The sequence below is a fragment of the Mesoplodon densirostris genome, chromosome 2 (genome assembly GCF_025265405.1).
Source record: "Mesoplodon densirostris isolate mMesDen1 chromosome 2, mMesDen1 primary haplotype, whole genome shotgun sequence".
In the NCBI taxonomy this organism is placed as follows: Eukaryota; Metazoa; Chordata; class Mammalia; order Artiodactyla; family Ziphiidae; genus Mesoplodon; species Mesoplodon densirostris.
The window spans coordinates 15,963,688-15,990,695 of record NC_082662.1 but is presented as its reverse complement, the minus strand read 5'-3'; the positions used below and the strand labels follow the sequence as shown (position 1 = coordinate 15,990,695).

Below are 27,008 nucleotides of genomic sequence, written 5' to 3'. Positions count from 1 at the left end.
TATACTACAAAGCTACAGTAATCAAGACAATATGGTGTTGGCACAAAAACAGAAATATAGATCAATGGAACAGGATAGAAAGCCCAGAGATAAACCCACACATATGGTCACCTAATCTATGACAAAGGAGGCAAGGATATCCAATGGAGAAAAGGCAGACTCTTCAATAAGTGGTGCTGGGAAAACTGGACAGCTACATGTAAAAGAATGAAATTAGAACACTCCCTAACACCATACACAAAAATAAACTCAAAATGGGTTAGAGACCTAAATGTAAGACCAGACACTATAAAACTCTTAGAGGAAAACATAGGAAGAATACTCTTTGACATAAATCACAGCAAGATCTTTTTTGATCCACCTCCTAGATTAATGGAAATAAAAACAAAAATAAACAAATGGGACCTAATGAAACTCAAAAGCTTTTGCATAGCAAAGGAAACTACAAACAAGACAAAAAGACAACCCTCAGAATGGGAGAAAATATTTGCAAACGAATCAATGGACAAAGGATTAATCTCCAAAATATATAAACAGCTCATGCAGCTCAATATTAAAAAAACAAACAATCCAATCCAAAATTGGGCAGAACACCTAAATAGACACTTCTCCAAAGAAGACATACAGATGGCCAAGAAGCACATGAAAGGCTGCTCAACATCACTAATTATTAGAGAAATGCAAATCAAAACCACAATGAGGTATCACCTCACACCAGTTAGAATGGGCATCAACAGAAAATCTACAAACAACAAATGCTGGAGAGGGTGTGGAGAAAAGGGAACCCTCTTACACTGTTGGTGGGAATGTAAATTGATACAGCCTCTACGGAGAACAGTATGGAGGTTCCTTTAAAAACTAAAAATAGAATTACCATGTGACCCAGCAATCCCACTCCTGGGCATATACCCAGAAAAAAACATAATTCAAAAAGACACATGCACCCCAATGTTCATTGCAGCACTATTTACAATAGCCAGGACATGGAAGCAACCTAAATGCCCATCGACAGATGAATGGATAAAGAAGATGTGGTACATATATACAATGGAATATTACTCAGCCATAAAAAGGAACAAAATTGGGTCATTTGTAGAGACGTGGATGGATCTAGAGACCGTCATACAGAGTGAAGTAAGTCAGAAAGAGAAAAACAAATATCATATATTAACGCATATATGTGGAGCCTAGAAAAATGGTACCGATGAACTGGTTTGCAGGGCAGAAATAGAGACACAGTTGTAGAGAACAAACGTACAGACACCAAGGGGGGAAAATGGCAGGGTCGGGGAGGTGGTGTAATGAATTGGGAGATTGGGATTGACATGTATACACTAACATGTATAAAATGGGTAACTAATAAGAACCTGCTGTATAAAATAATAAATAAAATAAAATTCAAAAAAATAAATTTTCAAGACTGGGCCTGGGTGGTGGTGCCACCCTGTGGCCACAGTTATTATCTTGAATTTAAGAACTTTTCAGAAGTTCTGCGTACGCACCTGAATTTGTCATTTCAGTCATGGAATAATACGGTCTTGGATGTCCTTAACATTTCAGGGTAGAGAGGGACCTTCAAGGATGCTCAGTGTTTTCTTTATTACTTCTAGCCACAGGGTGCTCCCTCCCTAGAGGAGAAGGCTTGTGCCACAATGGGACAGCTGAGTCTTAGGAAGTCCTGTCCCAGATCTCCATGCCTGTCAGTACATAGGGGACCAAGGAGAGCTGCTCATGACAGAGGTGGAGAAACTAAGGTCCAGGGAGGTTGTGAGGCCTGCTCAGAGCTGCTCTCGCAGGAGGCATTAACCAACTGGTTAACTGAGGGCAGGGATTTGTCTGCTTTGTTCACTGTTGTATCCTCAGCACATATTAGGTTGCCATAAATATGTCTGAATGAAGAATATGAATGAATGAAGAAAACTATCAGCCCAACCACCAGCAGTTGTGGGCCAATCAGTTACTCTCAATAATTATTATTATTATGGCTGACATTCATTGAGGTTCTATTATATGCCAGGCACTGTTCCAAGCTCTACATGTACATTGATTCATTCCCACGACCCTGGGAATGAGGTGGTGCAATCATTATTCCCCAATTTACTGATGGGAAAACTGAGCCTCAGAGATCTTAAGTGACTTGCTCAAGATCACGCAGCTAGGAAGTAGCCCTGCCAGGATTTGAACCCAGGCAGACAGGATTTTCCCAGAGGCTCAGAGCATGGGAGGAAAACTAGATGGGAGTTATTGGCTCTATATAGGCAAACAAGGAGGGGAAGCTGGTACTACTTACCTGCCCATCCGGAGAGGGGCCAGCGTGGACAGTGCTGCGTCAGTGTTTATCCCTTGTAAAGATTTTCAATCCCTCCACCCTTGTGGAGATTGGGGAGAATGGTGGAGGGGGACCTTCAATTTTTCTTCTGGGCTGTCTTGGTGGTTCAGTTTGAGGTTGGAGAAGAGAGAAATTGGCTGTCACTAATCCACATCTCACTCCCATTGGCAAACTGGCACAACTAGAGATGCTTCTCTGTTCTCGCAGATCTGGCTCTTCCCACTTGCTGCTCCCACATCCAATCAGCAGCGCCTCTCCTGTGTGGCCCCGCCTCTTTACCATGGCCCTGCCTCCCTAGGCCTCCCCCGCCCCCACCCAATTCTGGTCTCCATCACCTCCTGCTTGGACTACTGCAGCCTCCAGCCCGTCTCCAGCCTCCCCCTCCTCCTCCCCCCACAAGACTCCTTTTCGTCTCGCTGAAACCCAGTTCTGTGCAGACACCTCCAGGGCTCTTACTGCGATGAGAGTGAAGTCTGAACTCTGGCTAGCACTCCAGGCCTGCCACCAGCCATGCCAACCCACCTGCCTGCCTCCTTTTCAACCAGCTCTTACTAATTTCTTTACATATCTATCCATTTATACCCCACCTTGTTCCATACACAGGAGGAAGGCAGCTCCTGACCAAGACTCATCCTGCCAAGTTGATGCTCAGGTCTCAGAGGCCTAGTACCAAGGACACCACCCCAGGAAGTCCTTTATTTGGACCTGGTCTCTGAGTACTTTCTCTGTGCCCTCCAGTCAGTCCCCACCTCCAGCTGTATAGAAGGATTGTTAATATGGCCAGGGCTTATCCCTGCCTGACTGAGAGGTCACTGAGGTCTGCGTGCAGGAGAGATATACTTTTCTCCAACCCAATTCCACATCAAAGGACACAGGACCACCCTGGATAGTTGTGTCCTGCATGACCGCAAGAAGCGCCATTCTGTAGTTGGGAAGTACACAACCTACATAACAGTACAGAGCCGCCATAAAGGGAAGGCTTGGTACCCGGAGGAAATCGTGTGTGTAGTACACAACTGTTATCATTAGAGGGCGCTAGACTGGAATCCGCGCGCGCCGCTGCCTCCCAGCCTGGGGGAATCACTCCCAGGGCATAAAGGCCTCAGTTCACATTTGCAAAATGAAGATGCTCCGTGGATTAGAAACAATATATATAAATTGCCTAGTATTGGTGGTCACAGCAATGTGTGCAAGGAAGAAAGAGAGTCATAGCTCTCACCCATCCCACCAGCCCCGTCTCAATGGAGAATCTGGGGGGCCCCGAGCTCAGCTGCATGCAGGCGATGATCTCAAACCCATAGGGTCATCGTGAAGGGGAAGGGACTCCAAAGTTGTCAAGCACCCAGCCCGGCACATAGTAGGTGGTCAGCAAATGGCAGTTACTAAGGTTATACCGAGAAGACTGATTCAGCCAGCCTGCCTGGGTTCAAGTCCTACTGGAGACATTCCTCAGCCCTGGGCAAATTACTTCATCCCTCTGTAAATGCCTCCTCTGTAAAACAAGGGCAGTATTTGCATCGCAGGGTGGTGGTGATTCAGCGAGTTAATTGATATAAAGTACTTAGTACAGCACCCCACTTCCTATATCAATTTGTAACCATTAGTTTTTGCCTGTTTCCCCTTCTCCAGAGGCCAAGCCAGCTGGGGTGCAGGGAAGGGCTGATGCAGGGTCACCGTGAGGGTGAAGAGGTGTCATGGGCCTAAGGGATCAAAGGTCAAAGACAGAAAAGGGGTTCTGGAGGCCCAGCCAACGTATATGCGAGGCCAGAAACAGCCAAGGACAGAGGCGGGAGGTGGGGAGCCAGGAGCCGGGGAGGCGGGAAGGTGAGGACCACCAGGATGCGGCGGGGAGGGGCGCTCAGGGCTCCATGTGCGTGCAGCCTGACTCCCGCCCCCTGGGGAGCCCTGAGTCAGCAGGGCTGCCCTGTGAGGAAGAGAACACAGGTGTTGAACGAATTTATTCATGAGAAAACTCGGGGTCCATCCTACTGGTTACAAGCTCCAGAAGCTCTTGTCGAAATAGCCGTGAGGGCCGGGGCACCCCCAGGCAGGGGGCTGGGGGGGCTGGCAGCAGCCCCGGGACAGACGAGCAGGCGCAGGCAGCTGTGGGTACGGAGGGGCGTTCTTCCCTGCCCGCCTGCCCAGCCCCCCCCCCCCCGGGGCCCCGCACCCCCTCTAGGGCTAAAGTGCGGCTGGGAGGAGTGGGGGGAGGGGACTAGGCAGCTGGAGAGCCACAGTGAACACAGCCGCCCCACGCGCCCTCACCCCTCCTCTTCCTCGTTCCTTGAGGCTCATCCAGAATCCATCCCACCCAGGTCCCTCGTGGGAACCTCTGGGTAAGGGAGACCCCTCCCCAGCATCCGACATTCCCAAGAGGGTGAGGCTGGCTCCATCAGCTTTGAGGGGCCTAGAACCAGGGGGCAGGGAGAGGCACTAAGATCTGGGAGAGGGCGAGGAGGGAAGGATGCTCTCTGGTCGAGGGCATCATCCCCTCCCCCTGGCCCAGAAAGGCTCCTCCTCCCCTGCCTTCCTCCCTGGCCCCCCGGAAAGCCAAGGCAGGGAGCCTGGCTCCCACTGGCTCCCAGCTCCAGGGCCATGAAGCAGCAGGCTCCTGCCCAGGCCTGACTCCCAACCATGCCACTGAGGGAGGGCCACCGCAGGGCCACCGGGGAAAGCTGCCCTGGGGACGGGGGTGCGAGGCCTTTGGGAAGACGGTGGGGCTGGAGCGTCCTGGTTCTGCCACTGGTCTTCCTAGCCCTGCCTCAGGGCTGCCACGGGCAAGGCGCCCAACCTCAGCTCAGGGCCCAGCGCCGCCATCTGCACCCCCAGAGCCCTGCCCCACCGAGGGGCCGTGCAGGCCTTGGCGCGTCTTGGACGGCCTCACCCCAACTCAGCAGCTTAGCCAACTATTCCCCCTCCCCAGGGCACATGTCTAGGAGGCAGAAAAGAAGAGAACCCCCCTCCGAAAAAGAACCCTGAAGACCTCTGCTTCTTCCCCCCAACTCGTGAATATATTAAATTGTGCAGCTTGGCGCCAGTCCCACCCCCTTCAGATCTCCGTGGCAACCGGGAAGCATTCCAAGTCCAAGTCTGAATCCAAGTCCATCCAGTGCCAAAGGGGGGGCTTCAGCCTCTCCCCCAACTCTTCCCCGGGAGGGTGAGACCCCACATTCCACAGGGAACGAGAGGGGAGGAAGAGTCGGGGGCCTCAGTCCTCAGCCCCCTCTTCCTCTGCATGGGGGGCCCCAGGGGGATCCTCGGGCTCGGGGGTCTGCCCGCCAGGGTGCGGGTGGGAGTGGAGGCCGGGCTGGGAGCCCTGCGCGTCCTCGCCCTGCACGTAGACGCTCAGCCCCTCGTGACTGGGCTCCTTGCCGCATGCCTGGCAGCTGCAGTGCAGGATCTTTTCCACCAGCTTGTCCACCCTGGGCACCTCCTCATGGCCAGGGCACTCCAAGGTCACCTGCGGAGGGCAGGAGAGAAGGGGAGAGAGGTTTCCAAGGGCCTGGGGCAGGCAGGAAGGCCCCAAGGGTAACAGTCCTCATGGGACCAAGAACCCCAGAGACCCCAGAAGCCTGAGCCCACCTGGGACACCTGGGCCCGTCCAGGGGGAGGGGGGTGAGTCCTTGCAGGAGACACCTGACCTGTTTCCTCACGTACTGCCACTTTCCTGCCCATCCCCACAGTAGCCAGAGGGCACCTTGAGGGGACCCAAGTGGTCGGCCCCTGCCTGAAATTCCCCCCCAACCCAGGGCTCCCACTGCTCTTACAGAAAAACCGACTCCTGACTCAGGCCACCCAGGACCTTGAGGTTGATCCCCGGAGGACCTCTCTCTCCACCCCTGACCTTGCCCCACTTCCGCCAACTCGGTCCTGCCTGATCTGCCTGAGACTTTGCACATGCCATTCCCTCTGCCTGGGAGGTCCTTGCCCCACCCGTCCCCTCCCCACCACCCTAGACTTTGCCCACTTAACTTCTACTCAACCTCTGGACCCGAGCCCAGACATCACTTTCTCAGCGAGCCCCTCCCAACACCCCCCCACCCCGCCCAGCCAAGGCTCGCCCTGTTCAAGCCCCGTTAGCGGTCACTCTTCCCCTGTTGTCGTATCACTAGCCGCCCTTTCTTTTTCCTTTCCTTCCTCCTTGTCTCTCCCTCCCTCCTTCCACAGAGCACCTTCTCCATGCCAGCTCTGGGGACACAAGGACAGGCATGGTCCTGCAAGGAACTCAGAGTCTAGCAGAGGAAACAGACTTGTCAAAATCACCCAAATGCAGATGAAAAACTGTGTGTGTGACAGATGCTCAAAGCAGAGGTACACAGTGCCTGGGGGATCAGGAAAGGGGTTCTGAGAAAATGAGGCCTGAGCCAAGCGCAGAGGAATGACTAGAATTTAACTAGGGGGGGAGGAGGAGAAAGGTATGCCAAACAGGGAAAAGAGCATGTGCAAAGGCCCCGTGGTGGTCATAAGCGGAGTAGGTAAGAGAGACTGAAAGGAGGTGGGATTGGTGTCAGGGTCAAGCTAGTGAAGAAGGTGAGAGAGGCAAGATGAAGCTAGAAAGCCTGGTGAGCCAGACCATGCCTTGTGGGCAGGCTTTATGGGGCCTGGCGAAGATTTTGGTCTCATCGTGTAACAATGGGAAGCCACCGAAAGGATTCTACCATGTGACTGACTTCAGAAAGAGCTCTTGTCCTGTGCATGCTGGTGTTGGACTTGTGAGCCATCATGTGGCAAGGACCACGTCTGTATCTCCAGCACGAGGCTCGAACCCTGCACACAGTGGGGCCTCACTAAGCACTTGTGGCCAAGACCGGTGCCGGCTCTGGGCAGAAGCTGGGCAGGAGCGGGCAGCTGTACTCACGATCTCCCACATGGACTGGGCCGGCATGCACGAGTCGCAGTGCACCAGGGACTCTGTAGACTGCGGGAAGGTATTGGGAACGCTGTAGCTGAAGCACTGTCCCAGACACGCCCTGCGGGAGGAGAGCCCACCGCGTCCGTGTCACCACGGCGGAGGCAAGAATGGGCAGCCCTGTCCTCTTCCTCCCTCCTGGGCCCGTGTCCTCATCCCTTCCACCCACCACCCCGGGATCCCACCTGTTCTGGATGGACTTGGCCTCACAGCCGCTGTGGCCCACGATCTGGGTGATGTTCTTGGCCTCGCACCAGGCGCTCTTATCCGGGAACAGTGCCAGCTTGTTGATGGGCGGTGGAGCAGCCAGCAGCATGGCAGGGAGGACAGCCCCCACCAGGACCCGAAGCATCGTGCCCGTGACCTTTGGAGCCCTTGAACTGAGTACAGACTGCAGGTGAGGCCAGCAGGGTCCAGGAGGCTGGGCAGAGGGCAGGGGGGCAGTGGTGTTACAGCGTGGGCTCTGACACCTGACTGTCTGGGTTGAAATCCTACCTCCGTCACTTACTAGCCAAGCACAGTCTTGGACAAGTTATTTTCTCCTGTATGAACCTCAAAACTGGGGCTGCTAATAGTATGAGTATCAGATGGGGTATCATGGAGATTAACAAGGTATTTCATGAAAAGCCCTGAGCAGAGAGACTAGCAGATAATACACATTCCACATGTGTGAGTTATCTTTATAACTTACTGTGTAGCTTTGAGCAAGTTACTTTTTATCTCTGTGCCTCACTTGCTTCATCTAAAGGGGGATGGTGATGCTGTGTGTGGCAATGATTATTGCAAGCACTAAGCCAGACACTCAGTTTCCAAGCACCCTGTTGAGTATTGAACAATCATGAGCTCCCTCCTCACTGTGATGTTGTGGGTCCTTGAGCGGCTGGCCAGCCAGCAGGTCTCCTGGACATGCTGCCACGGCCGTCAGCAAGCTAACCATCTTCATGTCACTGTGAATTCTTGTGCCACCTTGGATGGGTGGACCTCAGGTGAAAAAACTAAGCCCAAACTAGACTGTACTTCTCGTTTGGATGCCCCATCAGAGCCCCAAGCCCTGAATCTACACACACATCACTATCTCCAGCTCCAACCTCACCCCTGAGTCAAACAAGAGGCGAGGCAATCCAAGCCAGGGGCTTGACCCTCTGCGAATTGGATGGAGCGAGGCACTAATAAGGCAATACCAGAATCTGCCAGGAGATGGCGGTGCAGGGCAGAGTGTGTGTTGCAAGCACTGACTCAAAGGGGATTTTCCCAATGTTCCCCAACTTCATCTTCTGTAGGTTTCGCCCACTCTCCCACTGCAAGAATTGTGGAGGGGGGAGGCTTCAGAGAGATTCGGAAGTGAGGGCAATGCTCACAAAGGGGTCCTCTGGGGGGCAGGACATTGGGGAAAAGGCACTGGACTGGCAGTCTGGAATCCACACATGCTGTGGGACCCTGGACACTGTGGCCTGTGTCCCCACCTGTGAAATGACTGGGGTGCCCTGGACTGGTGGTTTCCAAACCTGGTAGAGCAACAGAATTCCCTGAGGACTAGTGAAGTGAAAGTTCTAGGGTGGGGTGGGGTTGTGCATTTTTTTTACAAGCTTCCAGGGTGGTTCTTATACGCAGGCCAGGCTTAAGAAGTGGTCTAGCTCGGTCAGACTGGGATTCTGTGTCTTGGGACAGTCCCCAGAGGGGCCTGGGTGGGGCCGAAGTGGGAGCAAGGGCCAAGTATGGTCCCACTGGTCCCACAGATGCCCAGTACTGGTCAGGCTGGCTCAGGGCTGGAAATCCCATTCAGAACAATGCTACCCTCAGCCCACCTTCTGCTGAAGTGGCAGGTATTTGGTAAAAAGTCGGGAAGTGAGAGGTGTTGGGGGGTCTTGCCCGCTCCTGCAGGCTAACTACGTGGGCTGACTCAGCTGGGCTTGCAGGGAGGGCCCAGGCCGGCCTGCGGAGCTGTGAGCGCCTCTGCAGCGCCCCGCTCTCTCCATCCAGCAGGCTCTGCTCAGGTCCTGCCCCTTCTCCCTGCAGGAGGTCTCCAGAAGCAGAGAGAAGTCCCACCTCAGTGGATCTCAATGCCTGGGTGACCCCCGCTCCCAGCCCAGTGGGGAGGGGTGAAGCGGGCAGAGCAGTGGGAGGTGAGTCCAGACCGTCTGCCCCATCCCAAGGGAGTCTGTGTCATGACCCAGGCTCTCACCCACACATTTCCGGTCTCACTCACAAGGTGGACAGCAAAGCCCATGTTTTCAGTACAACCACATCCTAAGAAAATAGAATGGACTTGTTCCTAACTGGCAACCTAATTTTTCAACACCCTTAGCATCCAGGAGGCTTTCTCACCCCACCAGGTCCTTTCCTGTCCCTGGGGAATTAGCCTCTGCACCAGGGTCTGACCATCGTAGCACACCAGCGGAGACCCACCTAAGGCCAGAGCTCCCTGGGCCTCCCCGGGGGAGACCGGCCCCTAGAGACCTCAGAGAGGTCCAGGGACTTTTGTCCTATGCCTGACTCCATCAGGATTCCCCAGGAAGGCCAGGTCAGGTGGGGCAGGGGGCGATGTTAGGTTTCCTTAGGGTGGGGAACGGAGCCTGAGGTTGTAATGAAAGCAGCCTGGAGATGAGCGCCGGGGCTGGTTTGGGGTTTGGATTAGGAGAGGTTAGTTAGGACTGACGCTACGGGCCGGGACCAGGCTAAGGGGGAGCGGAGGTGAGATGGGGGCTGAGGTTAATAACAAGGTAGTGGGAGATGGGACACCGGTGAGTGTTTCAGGGGAGTCACCGGCCTGGAGGGTGAGGACTTGTTATCATGCGTCAGGTTGTAGCAGACGCTGAGGGCAAATGAGATAAACTGCGGCAGAAGGCCACCTCCCTTATCTACCCACCTCTCTAGGGCACAGCTAAAGGTCAGCTGGGCCTACAGAGGGGGCGATGCTATAACCCGACCCACCAGGCCCGGCCTCTCACCAAGCCCTGGCCGGGACCTCAGAGGAGGGGCCAGGCCGCGCTCAGCCTCCCCAGGCCAGCAGCCCTGAGCTCCAGCTGAAGCATGGCCCCGGGAGCCTCCTAAGTTCAAGTCCCAGGCCTCCCACCTAGGAGCTGCGTGACTTCTGGAAGAACAGTCCGCCTCTCTGCACCCACCGACCTCAGCCCTAAAACAGGGAGCAGAACCCTTTCCTTGAAAATGACTGGGAGGATGCGATGACAGCACCCAGCACCCAGCAGGGACCCACCTCAGGCCAGTTCCCTTCCCCCGGGGGGATGGTGAGGAGGCCTGGGCTGGCATCAGAGCCAAAGCTGGACGCTGGAGCAGGGAGCCGGGGGGTGGGGATGCGGGGCCGGTCTCCCACACACACACCCCTGCCCAGCCCCCAAGAACCCCTGCTGCCCCCGCTTCACACTGGACTCGGCTCTTTGCTAGCAGGTTTTATTTTTTGTTGGCTTGTGTTTTGTTTTTTCAGGCAGCAGCTCAGCTGATTTTTTTTTTTTTTTCGATCCAGCAGTCGGACCTTCCTTCCTGAGACTTGAGAGCCTCACCCAGATTCTCATCCCTTCCTCCCGCCCTGAAGGTCACACGACAAGTCACAGGAGTCCCAGAACGCCAGGGCGGGAAGGGGATCCCCCAAGCCGATCCTCTTGCTTTGCAGAGGGGTTGTCCCGAGGCCCCCAGCAAATCAGGCCAAGCAGTGCCCTTCCCCAGGCCAGGCGGTTCCCTGCAGTTTGACACCGGTTTACCAGGCACCTTCTAGGAGGGCGGAGAGGGCGGCGAGGGTGGGGGCCTGGGGAGCTCAGAGCCTGGAGGGGAGGTCGAGGGAGGTGGGTGAAGAGGAAGCAGCTGTTCAGTGCGGGGCAGTCAGACAGCTGGAGGGGCCGGGGGAGGAGAGATTCTCAATTCTGGATTGAACTCAGGAGTACAATTAGTTTTACCCGTGGTTGAGGGAACTGCACGGGCAAGGCCAGGAAAGGGGGTTTACCGGTACCAGCCCAGCACAGCCCTCCCAGCCTCCTAGTAGTAAGAGCTGCTCCCAACTGTGGGTCAGGTACCGTTCTAAGGCTTTTATGTATATTCACTTATTCGGTCCTTATAACAACCCTAGGAGACAGATACGGTATTTCCCCCATTTTATAGGTGAAGAAACCGAGGCACAGGGAGGTTAAGAGATTTGCCCAAGCTGACACAGTTAGCATTCACTAAAGCTGAGATTTGAACTGGACAGCAGCAGGGTAACCACCAAGAATTTCACAGAAGAGGAAGACAGGGGGACGGGGAATGATCTGGAGCAAGCAAGAGGCCGGGGCTTCCCGCCCCAGCAGCTGCATCTCTTACCCCTGTCAGCACTCCGGGGCTCAGCCACAGCCAGGGCTGGAAGCATGGGCGCCCCATGGGGCAGAGTTCAAATCCCAGCCTGGACTCCCCTGCAGAGGAGCATGCGGCCGTGGCCGACCCCTGGCTCCCTGGAGCCTTGGGGAAGGTACGGCGCCGTCCTTCCTCCGAGTTGTGGGGAGGCCACAATCAGGGCACCCTCAGCCCAGGGTGGGTACCTTCCTATCACCCCACCGTCCACTCCCCAGTCCAAGCCCTCCGGATCCTCAGAGGCCTTGTGCCGGCACCTGACACATCTGAGGCTGCCAACAACACAGAAAGAAGGCCCCTGGGGGAGGGGAGGGGACACAACCGACCGACTCCAGCCCCGTGGAAACTGAGGCACAGAAGAAGGAAGTGACGGCCCATGTCTCCCACGCAGGGGACGAGGGCAGTGAGCAGACACAGGACACCTGCCCTGGCAGCTTCCTGGGGAAGGACGGGGGTGGGACAGCAAGAACGCAGGCTTCGGGGTCGGGCCTGTGGGGTCCTCTCTACGTTTCACGCCTACCAGAACCTAGCATCTTCCCTGAGATGCTTGCCAACAACTCAGAAGCCCGGGCCCCAGCCCTAGATATCCCGACCCCACACTCTGGGTTGTAGGGTGCAACCCAGGCATCTGTATCCACTCCCACATGATTCTGAGGACCAGCCAGGTCAAGAGCCCCCCAACTCCCCAGGGAAGGGTCCCCCGTAACAGCAATGCAGACAGGGGTCACCCACCCCACTGCCTAGGCCTAGCGTCTGGAATCAAACCTGAAATTCACCAGAGGGGTCTATATTTCAAGGAAGACCTCTGGCCCATCCGCAGCCACCGTAGAGTACCCATTGCACAGCAAGGAGTCGATTTAGTAAAACAAGTGAATAATCACCCTCCCCGTTTCCTCTTTGGGATAAATGTGAATATTCAGGGTCCTTAAGGCCAGGTACACCAGAATGTTCTTGGTACAATGGTCCACTCACCCCCAAACACACACACGCACACACCAGGCCTTCGGTTCCCAGCAACCAGCCTGGTGTGGGAGCAGCTGGAGGGCAGGGCCAGCAAATGGTTAGAAGAAGGCAAGCCTCTCCCCAACTTTAACTTCTGCTTTCCGTAACCTCCTCTGGAAATCCTTCCCACCTAAGGCCCCAGCGGATTCAGACGGAAGTTTCTACCTGTGGGCTCTGGTGACATCTGGATTCGCACAGAAAGCATGTGGGGTTTGTGGTGAGTTATTTTTCAAACTTATCAGACCAGATGCTCCCAGTCCCTTCCTCTCCCTGTTCTCCTCCCCCCCGCCCCACCCTGACACACACAAAGGGCCAGGTCTGGGTCTCCTTTATTCACAACGGACTGTGACAGACCCCAGTTCAAACCCTAGCTCAGCCCCTTTAACTTTTCTGTGCCTCAGTTTCCTCACCTGCAAAGTGGGGGTAGCCGCCTCTTAGGGCAGTTGTGAGAATTAAACTGAAGAGGGCATGGAAATTTCAGGAGAGGACGCCTGTCACAGGATGTCCTCAGCAGAGGTCACTACGAGGGCTAGCTTTGAGTCACCCAGGGCTGCTCACCCTCCCTGAACTCTGCCTACACCCTTCTGTCTCCCCCTCCCCCCCCACACACACACCCTTACCCTCCCCTCCTTTCCCCTCCCCTCCCCCTCCCCCTCCCTCCCACTGGATCCTGAATGCGTCCAGAGAATATCTAAACCCCGGGGTTGCATCTGCCTTGAAGAAAATGGATTTAGGGGAAACTCAAACAAGATGATGGCTGGGCGAGGGTTTTATGAACTGTCTGTGCTGCCAGGGTGGGAGCGGAGAGGAAGATCCCACTCAGACTCTAATTCTTGGGCCACTGACTGAAGGGAAAGGGTCCCAGAAAGACCAGCAACTTTGAGCAAACAGGCTGGGCCTGGCTGCCGGGCCGTACATGCTGCTGGGTGCAGAGGGTGTGCCATCTGTGGCCGCGGCCCTAGGCTTGGGGGTCAGCAGGAGTGAGGCAACCGCGGCAGGTCTTGGAATGAGCGCAGGGGACTTCCTTGAATGGTGCAACTGAAGGGAGGGGCGAGCCAGGGTCAGACCCCAGCCCTGATCAGCTCAGCAGGCCCACTCTGAGGTCCAAGGACAAGTTCAGGCCCAAGCTCACCCGCTGACTCCCTGTGTGCCTGGAGGCAGGACAGTACAGTGCTTAGAGGCCACTGACCACTCGTTTCACCTGCCCAGGCCTCCCATTTGCCCCTGTGAAATGGGAAGCACGGCCTGGGAAAGTCCATCCTAGCAGATTCCCTCAAGAGGAGCCTGGCTCCAGCACGCTGCTTAAGGCCACTGTGATTCCATGACCCCAGTCACCACAGGGTGGCTTCCTTCCTTCCGTCAGCGCTGGCAGAGCATGAACCAACCGTCCAGGGGCGGACACGAAGGGCCAAGCCCATGCCCCAAAGGCCTGCCCATCTCTGCCAAGCAGCTCCACCTCCCTGGCTACAGCCCCCCAGCCCAGACCACGGCCCGCCTGCCCGCAGACCCTCCTGACCGAAAACTGTCTCCAAAACAAATCGATGCTAATGAGCTGCTCAGGGCCGGCCTACACATCTGCTCAGCAGAAGTCCCACTACAGACTTCCACCAGCATCCCTGCCCGCTCCCGCAGTCTGCGACCCTTGGGGGTGGGGGTGGGGAGAAGGAGCGAACTCAGTTGGAAATTTCACTCTGAAAGGATGAAGATATATGCGGCTAATGCACAGCACATCCTCCTGGGTCCACCCTCTAGCACACAGGCCCAAGAGAAAGAGGTCCAGCTCGCAAGGGTGGGGATGGGGGGGTCACCGACGAAATGCTCCAGCCTCGCCTTTTCTTTGGCCCCAACCAAAGGCAAACCACACCCAAGCGGCCCCAGCAACTGGAGGAGTTTCAGGAGGCTGGTGGTTTCCACAGTAACAAAGGGTGAGGGGCTCCTTGTTGACAAATTGCTTCCCCACCCCCATCCCCCGTCAGCGCCCAGCCTTTGGCCTCCGGCCCTGACCTCTGTTTTCCTGGGGTTCCCGTAGTTACAGGCTGGTGTCCTCCAGCTGAGCGAGGACCTCGGAAAGCCTGAAAATGTGCCCTTCTCCCCGGGCGCCGGGCAACCCCCTGGCCACGCCAAGGCGGCCAGCTGCCCCCTTTGCTGCGGCTTGTAAAAGATCAGAATCGCCCCGCCCAGGGAGCGGGGCGGGCAGGTGGCCGGCGGCACGGCCCAGTTGTCCAGGCCGCCTCGCGGGGGTGGAACTCTTAAGAAAACTGAGTCCCCGGAAAGGCTGGCTCCCCTGCCCCAGACTCAATTCCAGGGGGATGACCCAGGCCAGTCCCCCGGCGCAGGCGGAAGGTAGGGGGAGGGTTTCGCTTCTTTTACCAGGTCTAGGAAACTATTCACGAGCCCGGTGGGGGCCCCGTGCCTCCGACCCGGGCTGGGGGCGCTGTCCGAATTTGAGGGCGGGGGACCAGGAAGACGCAGGAACTCAGAGAGAGACTCCCACAGCGGGGCAGGCGGAGAGACGGAGAGAAAACATAAAGGCAGAGGCACAAACCCAGGGAAATGGAAAACAGACAGAAGCGGAGAAACAGAAAGAAAGGGACCAGAACCAGAGAAAGAGGAACGGAAACAGAGAGACGGAGACAGGCAGATGGGGAGACAGAAACACAGAGAGAGACAAAAAGGAGGCAGAAACGTACGGGAGTGGAGAGGCTCGCGGCGCGGCGAGGCCCGGACAGAGCAGCGGGGACGCGCGAGCCCCGCGGCCGAGCTCCGGGCGCTGCCCCGGCGGCCGCGCGGCCCGACCCGCCCTCGACCCGCCCGGCTTTCTCTCGGCCGCGCATCTCCCTCCCTTTCTCTCTTGGCCGCGGAACTCCTACCGAGAAATGGAAACCCCTGTTGAGTCGGGGGACCGGCTCAGGGCGCAGGGGTGCTCCCTGGCCACCCCGTGCCGCGCCCACGTCCCCAGCCCCGGCGCCCCGAGCCCCCAGCGCTCCCGGGCTCGGCGGCGGCGCCTCCGCACGGTGCCCTGGGCTGGCGGGAGGGCCGGGGGCGCGGCGCTGCGCCTGCGGCCGAAGCCTCTGGAAGCTGGGCGCCCGCGTGCCGGCCCGGGCGGGACTTACCGCGCGCGCGGCGGCGGTGGGAAGCGCGGCGCGCCCGCCGGTTCCTGCGGAGCTGTCTGCGGGCCGCGGGGGGCAGACGCGGCGCCCCCGGGAGGCTCGGGGAGGCGGCCGGCAGGGCTGGCGGCGGCCCCGCGAGGCTCGGCTGGGCTGCGCTGCGCGCTGTCTGCGGCCCCGGGCGGGCGCGCGGTGCGGGGGAGCGGCGAGCCGAGCGGCTCCGACGTCAGGGGTGTCTCCGCTCCAAATAGGGAGCGAGGGCGGGGGCAGTGGAGGGAGGGACGCGAAAAAGAAAGAGCGGGCGGGCGCGCTGGGCCGCTCCCTCCGGGCGCGCAGGAGGGGGCGCCTCAGCTGCCCGGGGCCCCGGCCCCTTCTCCCCGTCGCCCTCGAGCCCCGGGCCGGGCTCCGGCGCGGTCCGACGGCGCGGCGGAGCTACCGGGGCCGCCCTGTTCGGTGCCCTAGGGGCAGGGCAGAGAGCCCGGCGCCCCGGCTCGTTCTAAAGCGCCCTCCGCCGGATTTCTCTGCGCTCGGACTTCTCTGCAACTTTCCCCCAGCCCAGCCATCGGGCCGTGCCAGGCCTCCGGGTGACAAAGATGGAAGTGTTCCTTTTTGTGGGAACCGGGTGCTGCAGTCTTGCTCCGAGGGTGTGGCGCCCCAGTCCACCGAGCCGCGGCACCAGGAGACGGTCCTCCCTCAGTCCTGCGGTGCGCCCAACCTATCCGCTCCCGGCCGTGCGACCCGGGGCTGCTCCGCGCTCTTAGTTCCCTAGTGTCACTCGACCTCCGCCCGGCCTCGCCTCAGCGCCAGGCACTTGGCTTAAGTGTGCAGAGAAGGGTCTGAGAGTTCCGAGGAGGACTATTCGGAACGTCAGAAACTGGACTCACTTCTCTGACGCCTGGGAAGAGCAGAGCGCCCAGCGCGGCGTCCCAGCCTCAGCTGTTGGGTACGGGGGTACCCAGCTTATCAGCCTGCACCTGGGCACTCGGGCAGGTTTCGGTCGTGCCCTCTCTGTTTGGTGTGCCGCTGAAGTGAGAAAATAGCTTTGCTCCTGGAAAGTAGTAGCCCGGTCCTGAGACAAGATTTCGGAATTTTGCGTTCTACCACAGTGGTGGGTGTCCATGCAATCTCACCCCAGCCTGGCTGGAAGCCCCCAGATGGAAGCAGCCCTGCTCATCCAATGTCACAGGTTGCTGAGCATCCCGGTGGCTCCTAGCGGCCTGTTGATAATACCATGGTGTACGCTGACCTATCTGCCTCTCCAAACCCAGTACTGCGTCTCTATGCCTCCTAGCTCTTGCTTGTGCTCTTCCCTCTGCCTGGGGTTCCCTTCCCCTCCTTTCATCTCCTGGTAAAGGCATTCTTCAAGCACCAGATTGGAAAGCCTTCCCAAGACCCAAGTAGCATAAACCCCCTCCCTTCTCCGGTGTGATCCTGGAAGCACAGGATACATACCCTCTGGTTCATGGCAATTTCCCTCTAGACTAGTTGAATAGATCTCTTTCCTCCACTTGACTGTGGGCTCCTTGAGGGCAGGGATCACCTGTGTCAGTGTCCCCAGGGCTTGGCAAACAAGGGGTACAATATATTTGGCTGTATTAAGTAATTAATATCCCCCATACATGTTTCCATGAGTATAACTATAATAATGCTCATGATAGCTCAGGCATATTGAGCACCTTCCTATACTACGTGCCTGGTCCCATTCTAAGCACTTTCTACCCACACAATAAATCTGTGAAATAAACAGTATTGTTATCCCCATTTCGTAAGTGAAAGTACCAAGACCAAGAGAGAGAGGTTAAGTAACTGGCCTAAAGTCACACAGTAAAGGGGATGCCAGCTACCGTCTGTTGGAGGAACACATCCCACCAGGTGTAGCCTCACTGCCTGGTACACAGTAGGCACTCAGGAAACACTGACCATTGTGCTAACCACTGCCACTCTCAATGTGCACCCCAGGTGGGGTGGGGACTGGATGTCTACATTTTGTAAGAACCCACCCCACTGCAAGAAGCCAGTTGGGTAGCCTAATGAGTTTGTCAAATCATACAGACAGCCTGAAGTAGAAGCCCTTGACAGTTCAGCCACCCAGCCACCTAATCAAGGACATGGGGTTTGGGATTGGGTCACACCTGTCTGGTGAAGACTGGTAATTACAGGAGGGCTACCATGTGAACAAGGGGTCTGGAAGGTAACTTGTTAATACTATCAACAGCTATCACTTTGTGCCAGGAATTATACTAAGCACTATGCCTGCTTTATTGTATGGAAACCTGACCATAATCCTATCATTATTCCCATTTTACAGATGAAAAAAATCAAGGCATCAGAAGCCTAGTTACCTGCCCAAGATCACACCACTAGTGATGTACAGAGTCCAGACTTGAATCCAGACCCGTCAACTCCAAAGCCCATGCTCCTTTGCCCACCACACCCTCTTGACTGCCTCAGAGCCCCTCCATCAGGCTGCAGCAAGGATGCTGCACCACCAGGACCCCGGGTGGTGGGGCCCCAGCAGGAAAGGCAGAACCTGTCACGTCAGAGTCTCCAAGCACACGGAGATGCACCTGGTTGGCAGCGGTGCGCCAGTTGCCCCAACAGGCCTGGCTGGCCCTGGGCACGGGCTTGAAGCCAGAGCCTGCTGGCCCTGGGCCAGCCTCTTGGGGCCAAGGTAATGTGGGGCCCAGAGCTGGGGTAGAGGGCTGAAAACGTCTCTCCCCAGCTCATTAGCAAACATCTGGGCTCAGGAAAATGACCGACCTGGAATGTGACTGGGCTACGGGGAGCTGCTCCCTCCCCGAGTCCTGGGAATGTGAGCTCCCTCCCGCAGGGCACGGGCTTGGGCCAGCTGTTTCCTCTAATCCCGTCAGCCTGGCCTCAACAGGGGTCCAAACCTCTGCACTCTCCCGAAGAAAGAGGGAAAACAAAAAAAGGCCTTCCTTCCCAGTCCGGCCCACTGACTCAGAAGGTTGGTACTGTACTGGGGCCTGGGACAACCACAGTCCCTCCCTCTTCTGCAAGATAAAGACCAAGAGAGTCCACACGTCCAAATGTGTAGGTGGGAAGGGCCGTGAGGACTCATCACAGAAGGTTCTGGAGTCTTCCTGCTTGGGTTTGAATCCTTGCTCCATCACCCACTGACTCTGTGCTAGTTGTTCCCTGTCTGGGCCTCGGTTTCCTTCTTTGTAACGTGCAGCTGGTAATGGCATATACTCTCTGGAGTTGTTGCCTGGGCTCTCATTTATTTATTTATTTACTTATTAACATAAACTTATTTATTTGTTTGTTTATTTATTTTTGGCTGTGTTCTGTCTTCATTGCTGCGCACAGGCTTCTCATTGCAGTGGCTTCTCTTATTGCGGAGCATGGGCTCTAGGTGCGCAGGCTTCAGTAGTTGTGGCATGCGGGCTCAGCAGTTGTGGCGCACGGGCTCAGTTGCTCCACGGCATGTGGGATCTTCCCAGACCAGGGAGCGAACCTGTGTCCCCTGCATTGGCAGGCGGATTCTTAACCACTGCGCCACCAGGGAAGTCCCTCTCATTTATTTAACAAATACTTTTGTGCAGACTGTGTGCCAGGCACAGAGGTGTCAGGGACACAGTGGGCTGGACCAACAAGGTCCCAGCCCTCAGGAAGCTTCAGTTCTGCAACAGGAAGGTGGAGCATGTACGAGTAAACCAGGAGAATGGGTTTCTCATCATCTAAGTGTCACGGAGGAACTAAGCAAGCCAGAGTGAGTGATGGAATGGGAAAGCCTCAGAAGACCTCTCAAGGAGGCGACGTTTAAGGTAAGATTATGATGAGAAGGAGGCAGGATTCAAGGAGATAAATGGATGCAAAGTGCTCGGCACAGTTCCTGAAAAATAGCACATGCTCCAGAAAATGAAAGCTATTTTAGGGAGGTGTATAGCAGAGAGAAGGCAGGGAGTCAGAGTCCCTGGATCAAACCCGGGCTTTAGCACAAAGCTTTCTCTCACCTCACTCAAGTAATGCACGTCCTGAGCCTCAGTTTCCTCATCTGTGAAATAGGAATTTTAATAGTGCCCAAGTGCACGCTTACTGGGAGAATTCACTGAGGGACGTGTGCACGAAGCACAGAGCCTGGCACCAGCTCGGCCCTTAGGAAGTGAAAGCCACTAGTGTCTTTTCCTGTCCCATGGAGGAGAGGATTTGCCTAGGTTCACCCAGCGAGTCAGTAGCAGATCCACGAGCACAATCAGATCTTCTAACTCCGAGCCCACCCCCTGGGCTGGCTCTTGCCTTCTCCTGTCCCTGGGGGCTCAGGAAGCCTCTGGGCCCCATCCTGGGCTCAGAGAAAGCAGGAGGAGGTGACAGTGCACTATAGGGTCTGCCCCTGAAGGCTCCTGAGGGTGTGGGAGGTATGGCGTTGGCCCTGACTGGAGAGCAGACATGAGGCCCCAAGGGGAACGTGTCCCCTGGAAAAATGTCAAACGCCCTTTGTAGGTAGGGTGGGAGACCAAAAATCAAGAGGGATCAAGTGCTGAGAAGGGGGAGATGAGAAGAGAGGAAGGTCAGAGATGAGATCTAAATTCGGGGAATTTCAGAGTGGAAATTTAAACTCAAGTCGGTCTGACTCCAAGGAATGTCCTTTCTCCACTCCAGACAGGCAGTGGTGGTTATGGCCGTTTCCTCATCTGTAAGAATGAACATACCAACGTCACCAGGAATGTGACCTAAATGCCAGGGGATTATCCCCAACCCCTCACTTTGCTCCTTGTTTGTTCGCTTCCTCCCGCCATCACTCTTCTTCTTCAGCTGGGGCTGCCTGACCCCACGGTAACAACCCACCCACCTCCAAGTGACAGCACCAGGGCCGGGCTCTCAGGAGAGGGCCTTGTGCCTGGAATCCCTCTGCCCTGCGGCTGTGGTAAACACGGTGAACAGGGCTGCCAGGGTGGTGGGCAGCGTTAGGCAAGTCAATTCTTCTATATGTCCCTTCTCCGTTATTTCTTCCATTTCTCAGCTCCCAGCAGCCCACGTATATCCACAGAGAGTAAGAGAATTTTTCTCTCTCCTGAAGAGTTGGTCGTTCTGTATTTAATATCCCACAGAACAGCTTTTTTTCCTTAAGGTTTTTGTGCATCAGATAAAGTCTTTGAAAAATCTTCCTGTTAGGAGCATGGGTGTTGGAGAATTGGAAGGCACAAAAGAATATCACCTGGGTGTCTGTCCAGCCCCTCTACCAGGGAACCGGCTTCCAACCACACCCACCAGTCAACACAAGGTACCTCAGCAGCCGAGTTTGTTCTCCAAGAACCTGTCCTCCTGTGGCCCAGAGTGACACCTGACCCAGGCTGGGCCCATCAAGTCCTCCGAGGAATCCAAACAGAGAGGCGTGGGGACTGTGCCAGGGAGCTGAATCGCATGAGGGGCAGAATTCTAGAGAACTCTGGCTGCTGAAGGAGCTGATGAGGGGCTTGGTTCTCGCCCCTCTGCCCTTGATGTTCACCTTTCCCTGGGCTCTCTGAACTTCTCCAGTATCTTACAATTTTAAGCTGATTGGAAGGAGTTTGTTGCCTACCTCCCCAAAAGTCTTGATTAAAACAACCTATTTTTTTGACCACTTACTAAGTGTCCAGTGCAGCATCAGGAACTGGAAACAGAGTAAGGCATAAGGCCTGCCCTGGAAGGGAAAAGGGCAGACACACTGGCAATGGGAAGTAGAGAAGCAAAGGAAAAGCTGATTGGCAGGGAAGCTGCCCAGGCATGAGGCCAAAGGGGTTCAGAGAAGGCAGCAGTCCCAAGGAGCTGGCATGCCTAGGAAAGGCCTGCTGGAAGAAGGAGGATTTAAACAAGGGCTCTGAGGTATGAGCAAGACTTCGACAAGTCGAGAAAGCAGTCCACACTAAGAAAGAAAGGGCCCGGAAAAAGGGTTTTGCACTGGACTAAGATGTGGCCCTGAGACCTTCAGAGCACCACAGAAGAGACCATTAACACACTTTCTGGATTGGCCCAGATGTAGCCTCAGAATCCTTCTTAACACAGCTCCTCTAGGCAGTCACCAAAATGGCTTGTGAAATAAACGTATTTGTTTGAATGAATTTGTCACTCCTAGGAAAATGTGTTTCAGGAATAGATAACTAGTTTGCTTGAAATAGAGGTAATAGACTAACATTCAGTTTCTCAGTGAATGTTTATCAAGTGCCTACTATGTGCCAGGCTGTATGCAGGTACTAAGGATACGGCAGTAAAAAAGAAAACTCCAAAATAATAAAAAAAATCTACCCTCAGGGAGCTTACATTTTAGTGGGAGGAGACAACCAACAAAATATGCAGGTAAAGATACAAACTGTGAGATCATGATAAAGGCCAAAGAGAGAAAGCAGAGAAGTGTGTTGGGGGGATGGGGCGGGGGGGGGGGAGGATTACAAAAACCAGAGCAGTCTGGGAGGGTCTCCCCGACACACACTGAGTAAAGACTTGAAAGAGATGAGGAGGCGAGTAGTGTGGACACCCGGGAGAAGAGAGGGAACATCCAGTGTGTTCGGACACAGCAGGGACAGAAGCACTGGAGCAGAGGGACAGGGAGCCGGTGGTAGGAGTCAAGGTCAGACTGGCACCAGGAGGGCCAGATCACGCAGGGTCTCAGAGTCCACTCTACTGACTTCGGCTTTTTCGCCAAATGAGATGAAGGCTTTGAGCAGAGGACTGACGTGATCCAGTTTATGGGTTTTTTTTTTTTTTGCTGTACGCGGGCCCCTCACTGTTGTGGCCTCTCCCGTTGCGGAGCACAGGCTCAGCGGCCATGGCTCACGGGCCCAGCCGCTCCGCGGCATGTGGGATCTTCCCGGACCGGGGCACGAACCCGTGTCCCCTGCATCGGCAGGCGGACTCTCAACCACTGCGCCACCAGGGAAGCCCCGGTTTATGTTTTAACACTGGCTGCCGTGTGGAGAAGAGCTTTAAAGGGGGCAATAATAATAATATAGTCTAACCTTACTATACACCAAGCACTGTTCAAAAGGCTTTTCATATGTTCTCATAATAACATTTTGAGGTGGGTATTAGCATCATAGTCTCCCCATTTACAGATGAGGAGACTGAGGCATGGACAGAGCAAATAACTTCCAAGGCCCCAGAGCATCGAGTAAGTGTCAGAATGGGATTCAAACCCCAAAAGTGTGGCTCCAGAGCCCCTGCTCTTGGCCTCTATCTTACTCCATGGATGGGGTAGGGGGCATACAGTAGGAGGTAGAGATAGGGGCTACATGGTAGAGGACCTCCAATGCTAGGCTAAGAAATGTGGACCGATATTTTGTGCATTATCGGGGAACCATCAAAATTGTCTGAACAGAAAACAACACACGTTAAACCGAGTTAAAACTGGTAGCGGGGGGAGAGGCTGAAGGCTGGGAGGCCCCTGGAAGATCTGCAGAGATTCTGGCAAAGTGAGAGCAAGCCCCAAGGGTCCCCTTCCTCAACTAAACTGAGGCTTTACAGATCACATGTCCAGGCCAAAAAGAAGTATTATGGCTGTTTTCTGGGGCCAAGGGAGAGGTGTCATTAGATGTGGCCACTAATTGACATGTTCTATGCCTCACCTTCTGTGGCTCTATCTCCTGGTCTTCAAGAAGGGTATCTATATAGATTAAGGAAAGATCTATAATTACCTTGATATTCCTTGACAAGAGGACTTTTCCTGGTAAAACAAGCAGAACTTAGGTTTTATCCATTAAGTCCACTATAGAGAAAAGAGGAAGTAAAGTGGTGGGCCTTCTCTTTATTCCTGGGGTGTGAAAGAGTCTGCCATGGGGTATCACAATTGATAAACCTCCAGCTGAAAGGGGGATGATTCTTTTGATCATAATTTGTTACATAATTGATTATAAGAGAATCTTATTTAGCTGGCTATTTCACTTTTCTCCTCAAGAACATAATGCTTGACCTCACATTTGTACTGTGTGACAGGAAGGGATCATTACAACTGTCTTACAATGAGGCCCAGAGAGATCAAGTGACTTGCTCATGATTACATAGTGACCTAGGGAAGCAGCGCAGATGAGAACAGAGGGTGCTCTATGGTAAGAATTTTGGGAAGCCTTTCTTCCAGTTGAAAGTCACTGACCCATAGAAATGACCAGTCAGGGCCACCCACTTAAAAAGTAACTTAACTTAGGGGTTTTAAAAATATAGGACACATTAGGACTTCCTTGGTGGTGCAGTGGTTAAGAATCCACCTGCCAATGCAGGGGTCACGGGTTTGAGCCCTGGTCCGGGAAGATCCCACATGCCGCGGAGCAACTAAGCCCGTGCACCACAACTACTAAGCCTGCGCTCTACAGCCCGCAAGCCACAACTACTGAGCCCGCATGCCACAACTACTGAAGCCCGCGAACCTAGAGCCCGTGCTCCACAATGAGAAGCCTGTGCACCGCAACGAAGAGTAGCCCCCACTCACCGCAACTAGAGAAAGCCTGCGCACAGGAATGAAGACCCAACACAGCCAAAAATAAAAACAAATAAATTAATTTTTTTAAAAAATCAGTACAAACTCGAGGACACACACACACACCCCTATTCCCTAGCTCCATCTGCTGAGAGGCCCAGAAGCAATGACACACTAATAGCAATGAGCACACTTACTGATCTTGGTTTCTAACCACCATTCTCCACTAAAAGGAATTAGGGCTCCTTGGAGAAATGGCTGACTCCAAGGCTGGGGCAAAGCAAATACAAGAAGAGTCTGGAATATCTCGTGCTTAAAGAATGGACTAGATATGCCAAAGGATACAGGCAACAGCTTGAAAGAGCTCCTATTAGACAAATCTGAACAATTTGAGTAATAAATATTGACAGTAATGGATTATAAACAATTTAATAAAACAAGAATCCACAAGTCCACACTGATATAAATTAATGATCAAATAAATGGGGGGAAAGGGAAAGTTCTTCCTCATAGAATGTCAAATAATAAGGAATAATGAATTTAGAAAATTATCAATGGATGCTAAAACTATGATAGTTTGATAAGGAACAGGATATATACAGACTCAAAAGTATCTCCCCACAACTTATTTATAAATTACAAAGAGAAAAATAATAAATTTACACTGGAGAAACCAGGCAAACACCACTTTAAGTGACCAGAGTTCACATCACTAATATTGAGACAAATGGACATAATGTGCCTCCTGATATGATGTACTGAAAAGGACACAACACAACCTGTGCCAAAACGGCAAAACCTGAATCTAATCACGAGGAAACATCAGACAAACCCAAACTGAGAAACGTTCCACAAAATGACTGGCTTGCACTCTTCAAAAATGTCAAGATCAAGAAAAAAAGCTGATGAACTGTTCTGGACTAAAGAAAGAGACTCGACAACTAAATACAATGCATGATCCTGGATTGGATCCTGGACTGGGGGAAATCGACAGACAATATATTGTTTTGACAATTTACAAAATTTGAACATGTACTGTGGATTAGATACTACTTTTATCAACGTTAATCGCCAGATTTTGGGACTCCTCTGGTGGCACAGTGTCCACCTGAGTCCACCTGCCAGCACAGGGGACACGGGTTCGTGCCCCGGTCCGGGAGGATCCCACATGCCGCAGAGCAAAAGCCTGTGAGCCAAAACTACTGAGCCCACGTGCTGCAACTACTGAAGCCTGCGTGCCTAGAGCCTGTGCTCTGCAACAAGAGAAGCCACCACAACGAAGACCCAATGCAGCCAAAAATAAATAAATAAAATTTTAAAACATTGCCTGATTTTGATAATTGCACTGTGGTTATATAAGAGGATATCCTTATTCTTAGAAAATATACATTGAAGTATTTAGGGGTAAATGGGCGTATCTCCAACTTCTCTCAAATGGCTCAAAAATACTATACGTACACCAAGAATGATAAATGAGAAAAAATGTGAACAATTGGTAAACATGGGTAAAGGGTACAAAGGAATTCCTTGTATTATTTTCACAACTTTTCTGTGAGTATCAAAATCAAAAGTTATCCAAAAATTTAACCCCTTAAAAGTAAAACATAAGGGTAGTGAATATTACCATTATACATTATAAAAAAGTGTTTCCATTTTCTACCTGGTGATAGGGGTGCATTTTACTGTCTATAAATTATGTCTTTAAAAAAAAAAAAACTAGGGCTTCCCTGGTGGCACAGTGATTGAGAGTCCGCCTGCCGATGCAGGGGACATGGATTGGTGCCCCGGTCCGGGAAGATCCCACATGCCGCGGAGTGGCTGGGCCCGTGAGCCATGGCCGCTAAGCCTGCGCGTCTGGAGTCTGTGCTCTGCAACAGGAGAGGCCACAACAGTGAGAAGTCCGCATACCGCAAAAAAACAAAACAAACAAACAAAAAAACTAATTGGGAGCTTCCGTGGTGGCTCAGTGGTTGGGAATCCGCCTGCCAATGAAGGGGACACGGGTTCGAGCCCTGGTCCGGGAAGATCCCACATGCCGTGGAGCAGCTAAGCCCGTGCACCACAGCTGCTGGGCCTGCACCCTGTGCTCTGCAACAGGAGAGGGCGCCCCAGAGAGAGGCCCCCCGCACCAGGCTGAGGAGCAGCCCCCACTCAACGCAACTAGAAAGGGCCCATGCGCAGCAACGAAGACCCAACACAGCCAAAAATAAAAATAAATAAATTTATTTTTAAAAAATGAAAAAAATTAATTGAAAAGTATATATAGTTTTTTTTTTTTTTTGGCTGTGTTGGGTCTTCATTGCTGCGTGGGCTTTCTCTAGTTGCAGCGAGCAGGGGCTACTCTTCTTTGCAGTGTGCGGGCTCCTCATTGCAGTGGCTTCTCTTGTTCCAGAGCACGGGCTCTAGGCGCGCGGGCTTCAGTAGTTGTGGCTCGCGGGCCCTAGAGCGCGGGCTCTAGAGGGCAGGCTCAGTAGTTGTGGTGCACGGGCTTAGCTGCTCCGCAGCATGTGGGATCTTCCTGGACCAGGGCTCGAACTCGCGTCCCCTGCGATGGCAGGCGGATTCTTAACCACTGTGCCACCAGGGAAGCCCCGAAAAGTGTATATAGTTTTTAAGATACATAGGTCAATAAAACGTCATGATGCTTTATTACATTTGCAAGATTTAGTAAAACTCATCAGTAATACGGACCTGAAGCTCTGATTGACAATTATATTTCTAACTAATAAACACAGGAATTATTTTAACAAACATAGCTAATTTCAAATTGGATCAACTTGTTCTTATCAATTTAAACTCAATGAAACTGATTAATTTCAACTAATTCCATCAGGTTTATATCAAATCATGTTTACACTGGCTTAAACCACTTTGAATGATCCTTCCCAGTTTAAACAGCTTTCAACCAGCATAGCAGAG

General features: G+C 53.8%; 1 protein-coding gene across 2 annotated transcripts; it reads right to left on the bottom strand.

Annotated features, from left to right (window-relative positions):
• Nucleotides 1-4,274: 4,274 nt before the first annotated feature.
• NBL1 (NBL1, DAN family BMP antagonist) lies at nt 4,275-15,832 on the bottom strand. Of its 2 annotated transcripts, none has more exons than XM_060089064.1 (4): nt 15,689-15,832; nt 7,424-7,659; nt 7,188-7,299; nt 4,275-5,789 (listed from the first exon to the last, which is right to left on the bottom strand). In XM_060089064.1, the coding sequence occupies exons 2-4, from the start codon at nt 7,588-7,590 to the stop codon at nt 5,538-5,540; spliced, it is 531 nt and encodes a 176-aa protein (XP_059945047.1). In that variant the 5' UTR covers nt 7,591-7,659; nt 15,689-15,832; the 3' UTR covers nt 4,275-5,537. The 2 variants fall into 2 exon arrangements, with proteins under 2 accessions (XP_059945047.1, XP_059945048.1); XM_060089065.1 differs by having other exon boundaries at nt 7,424-7,618.
• Nucleotides 15,833-27,008: the final 11,176 nt, after the last annotated feature.

What these genes read in the sequence shown, in the direction of transcription:
- NBL1 (XM_060089064.1), bottom strand. Translation starts at nt 7,590, where the DNA reads ATGCTTCGGGTCCTGGTGGGGGCTGTCCTCCCTGCCATGCTGCTGGCT. An exon ending in GCCAAGTCCATCCAGAACAG is followed by an intron (nt 7,300 to 7,423) that starts GTGGGATCCCGG and finishes CTCCTCCCGCAG; the next exon opens with GGCGTGTCTGGGACAGTGCT. An exon ending in CCCAGTCCATGTGGGAGATC is followed by an intron (nt 5,790 to 7,187) that starts GTGAGTACAGCT and finishes TGCCCTCCGCAG; the next exon opens with GTGACCTTGGAGTGCCCTGG.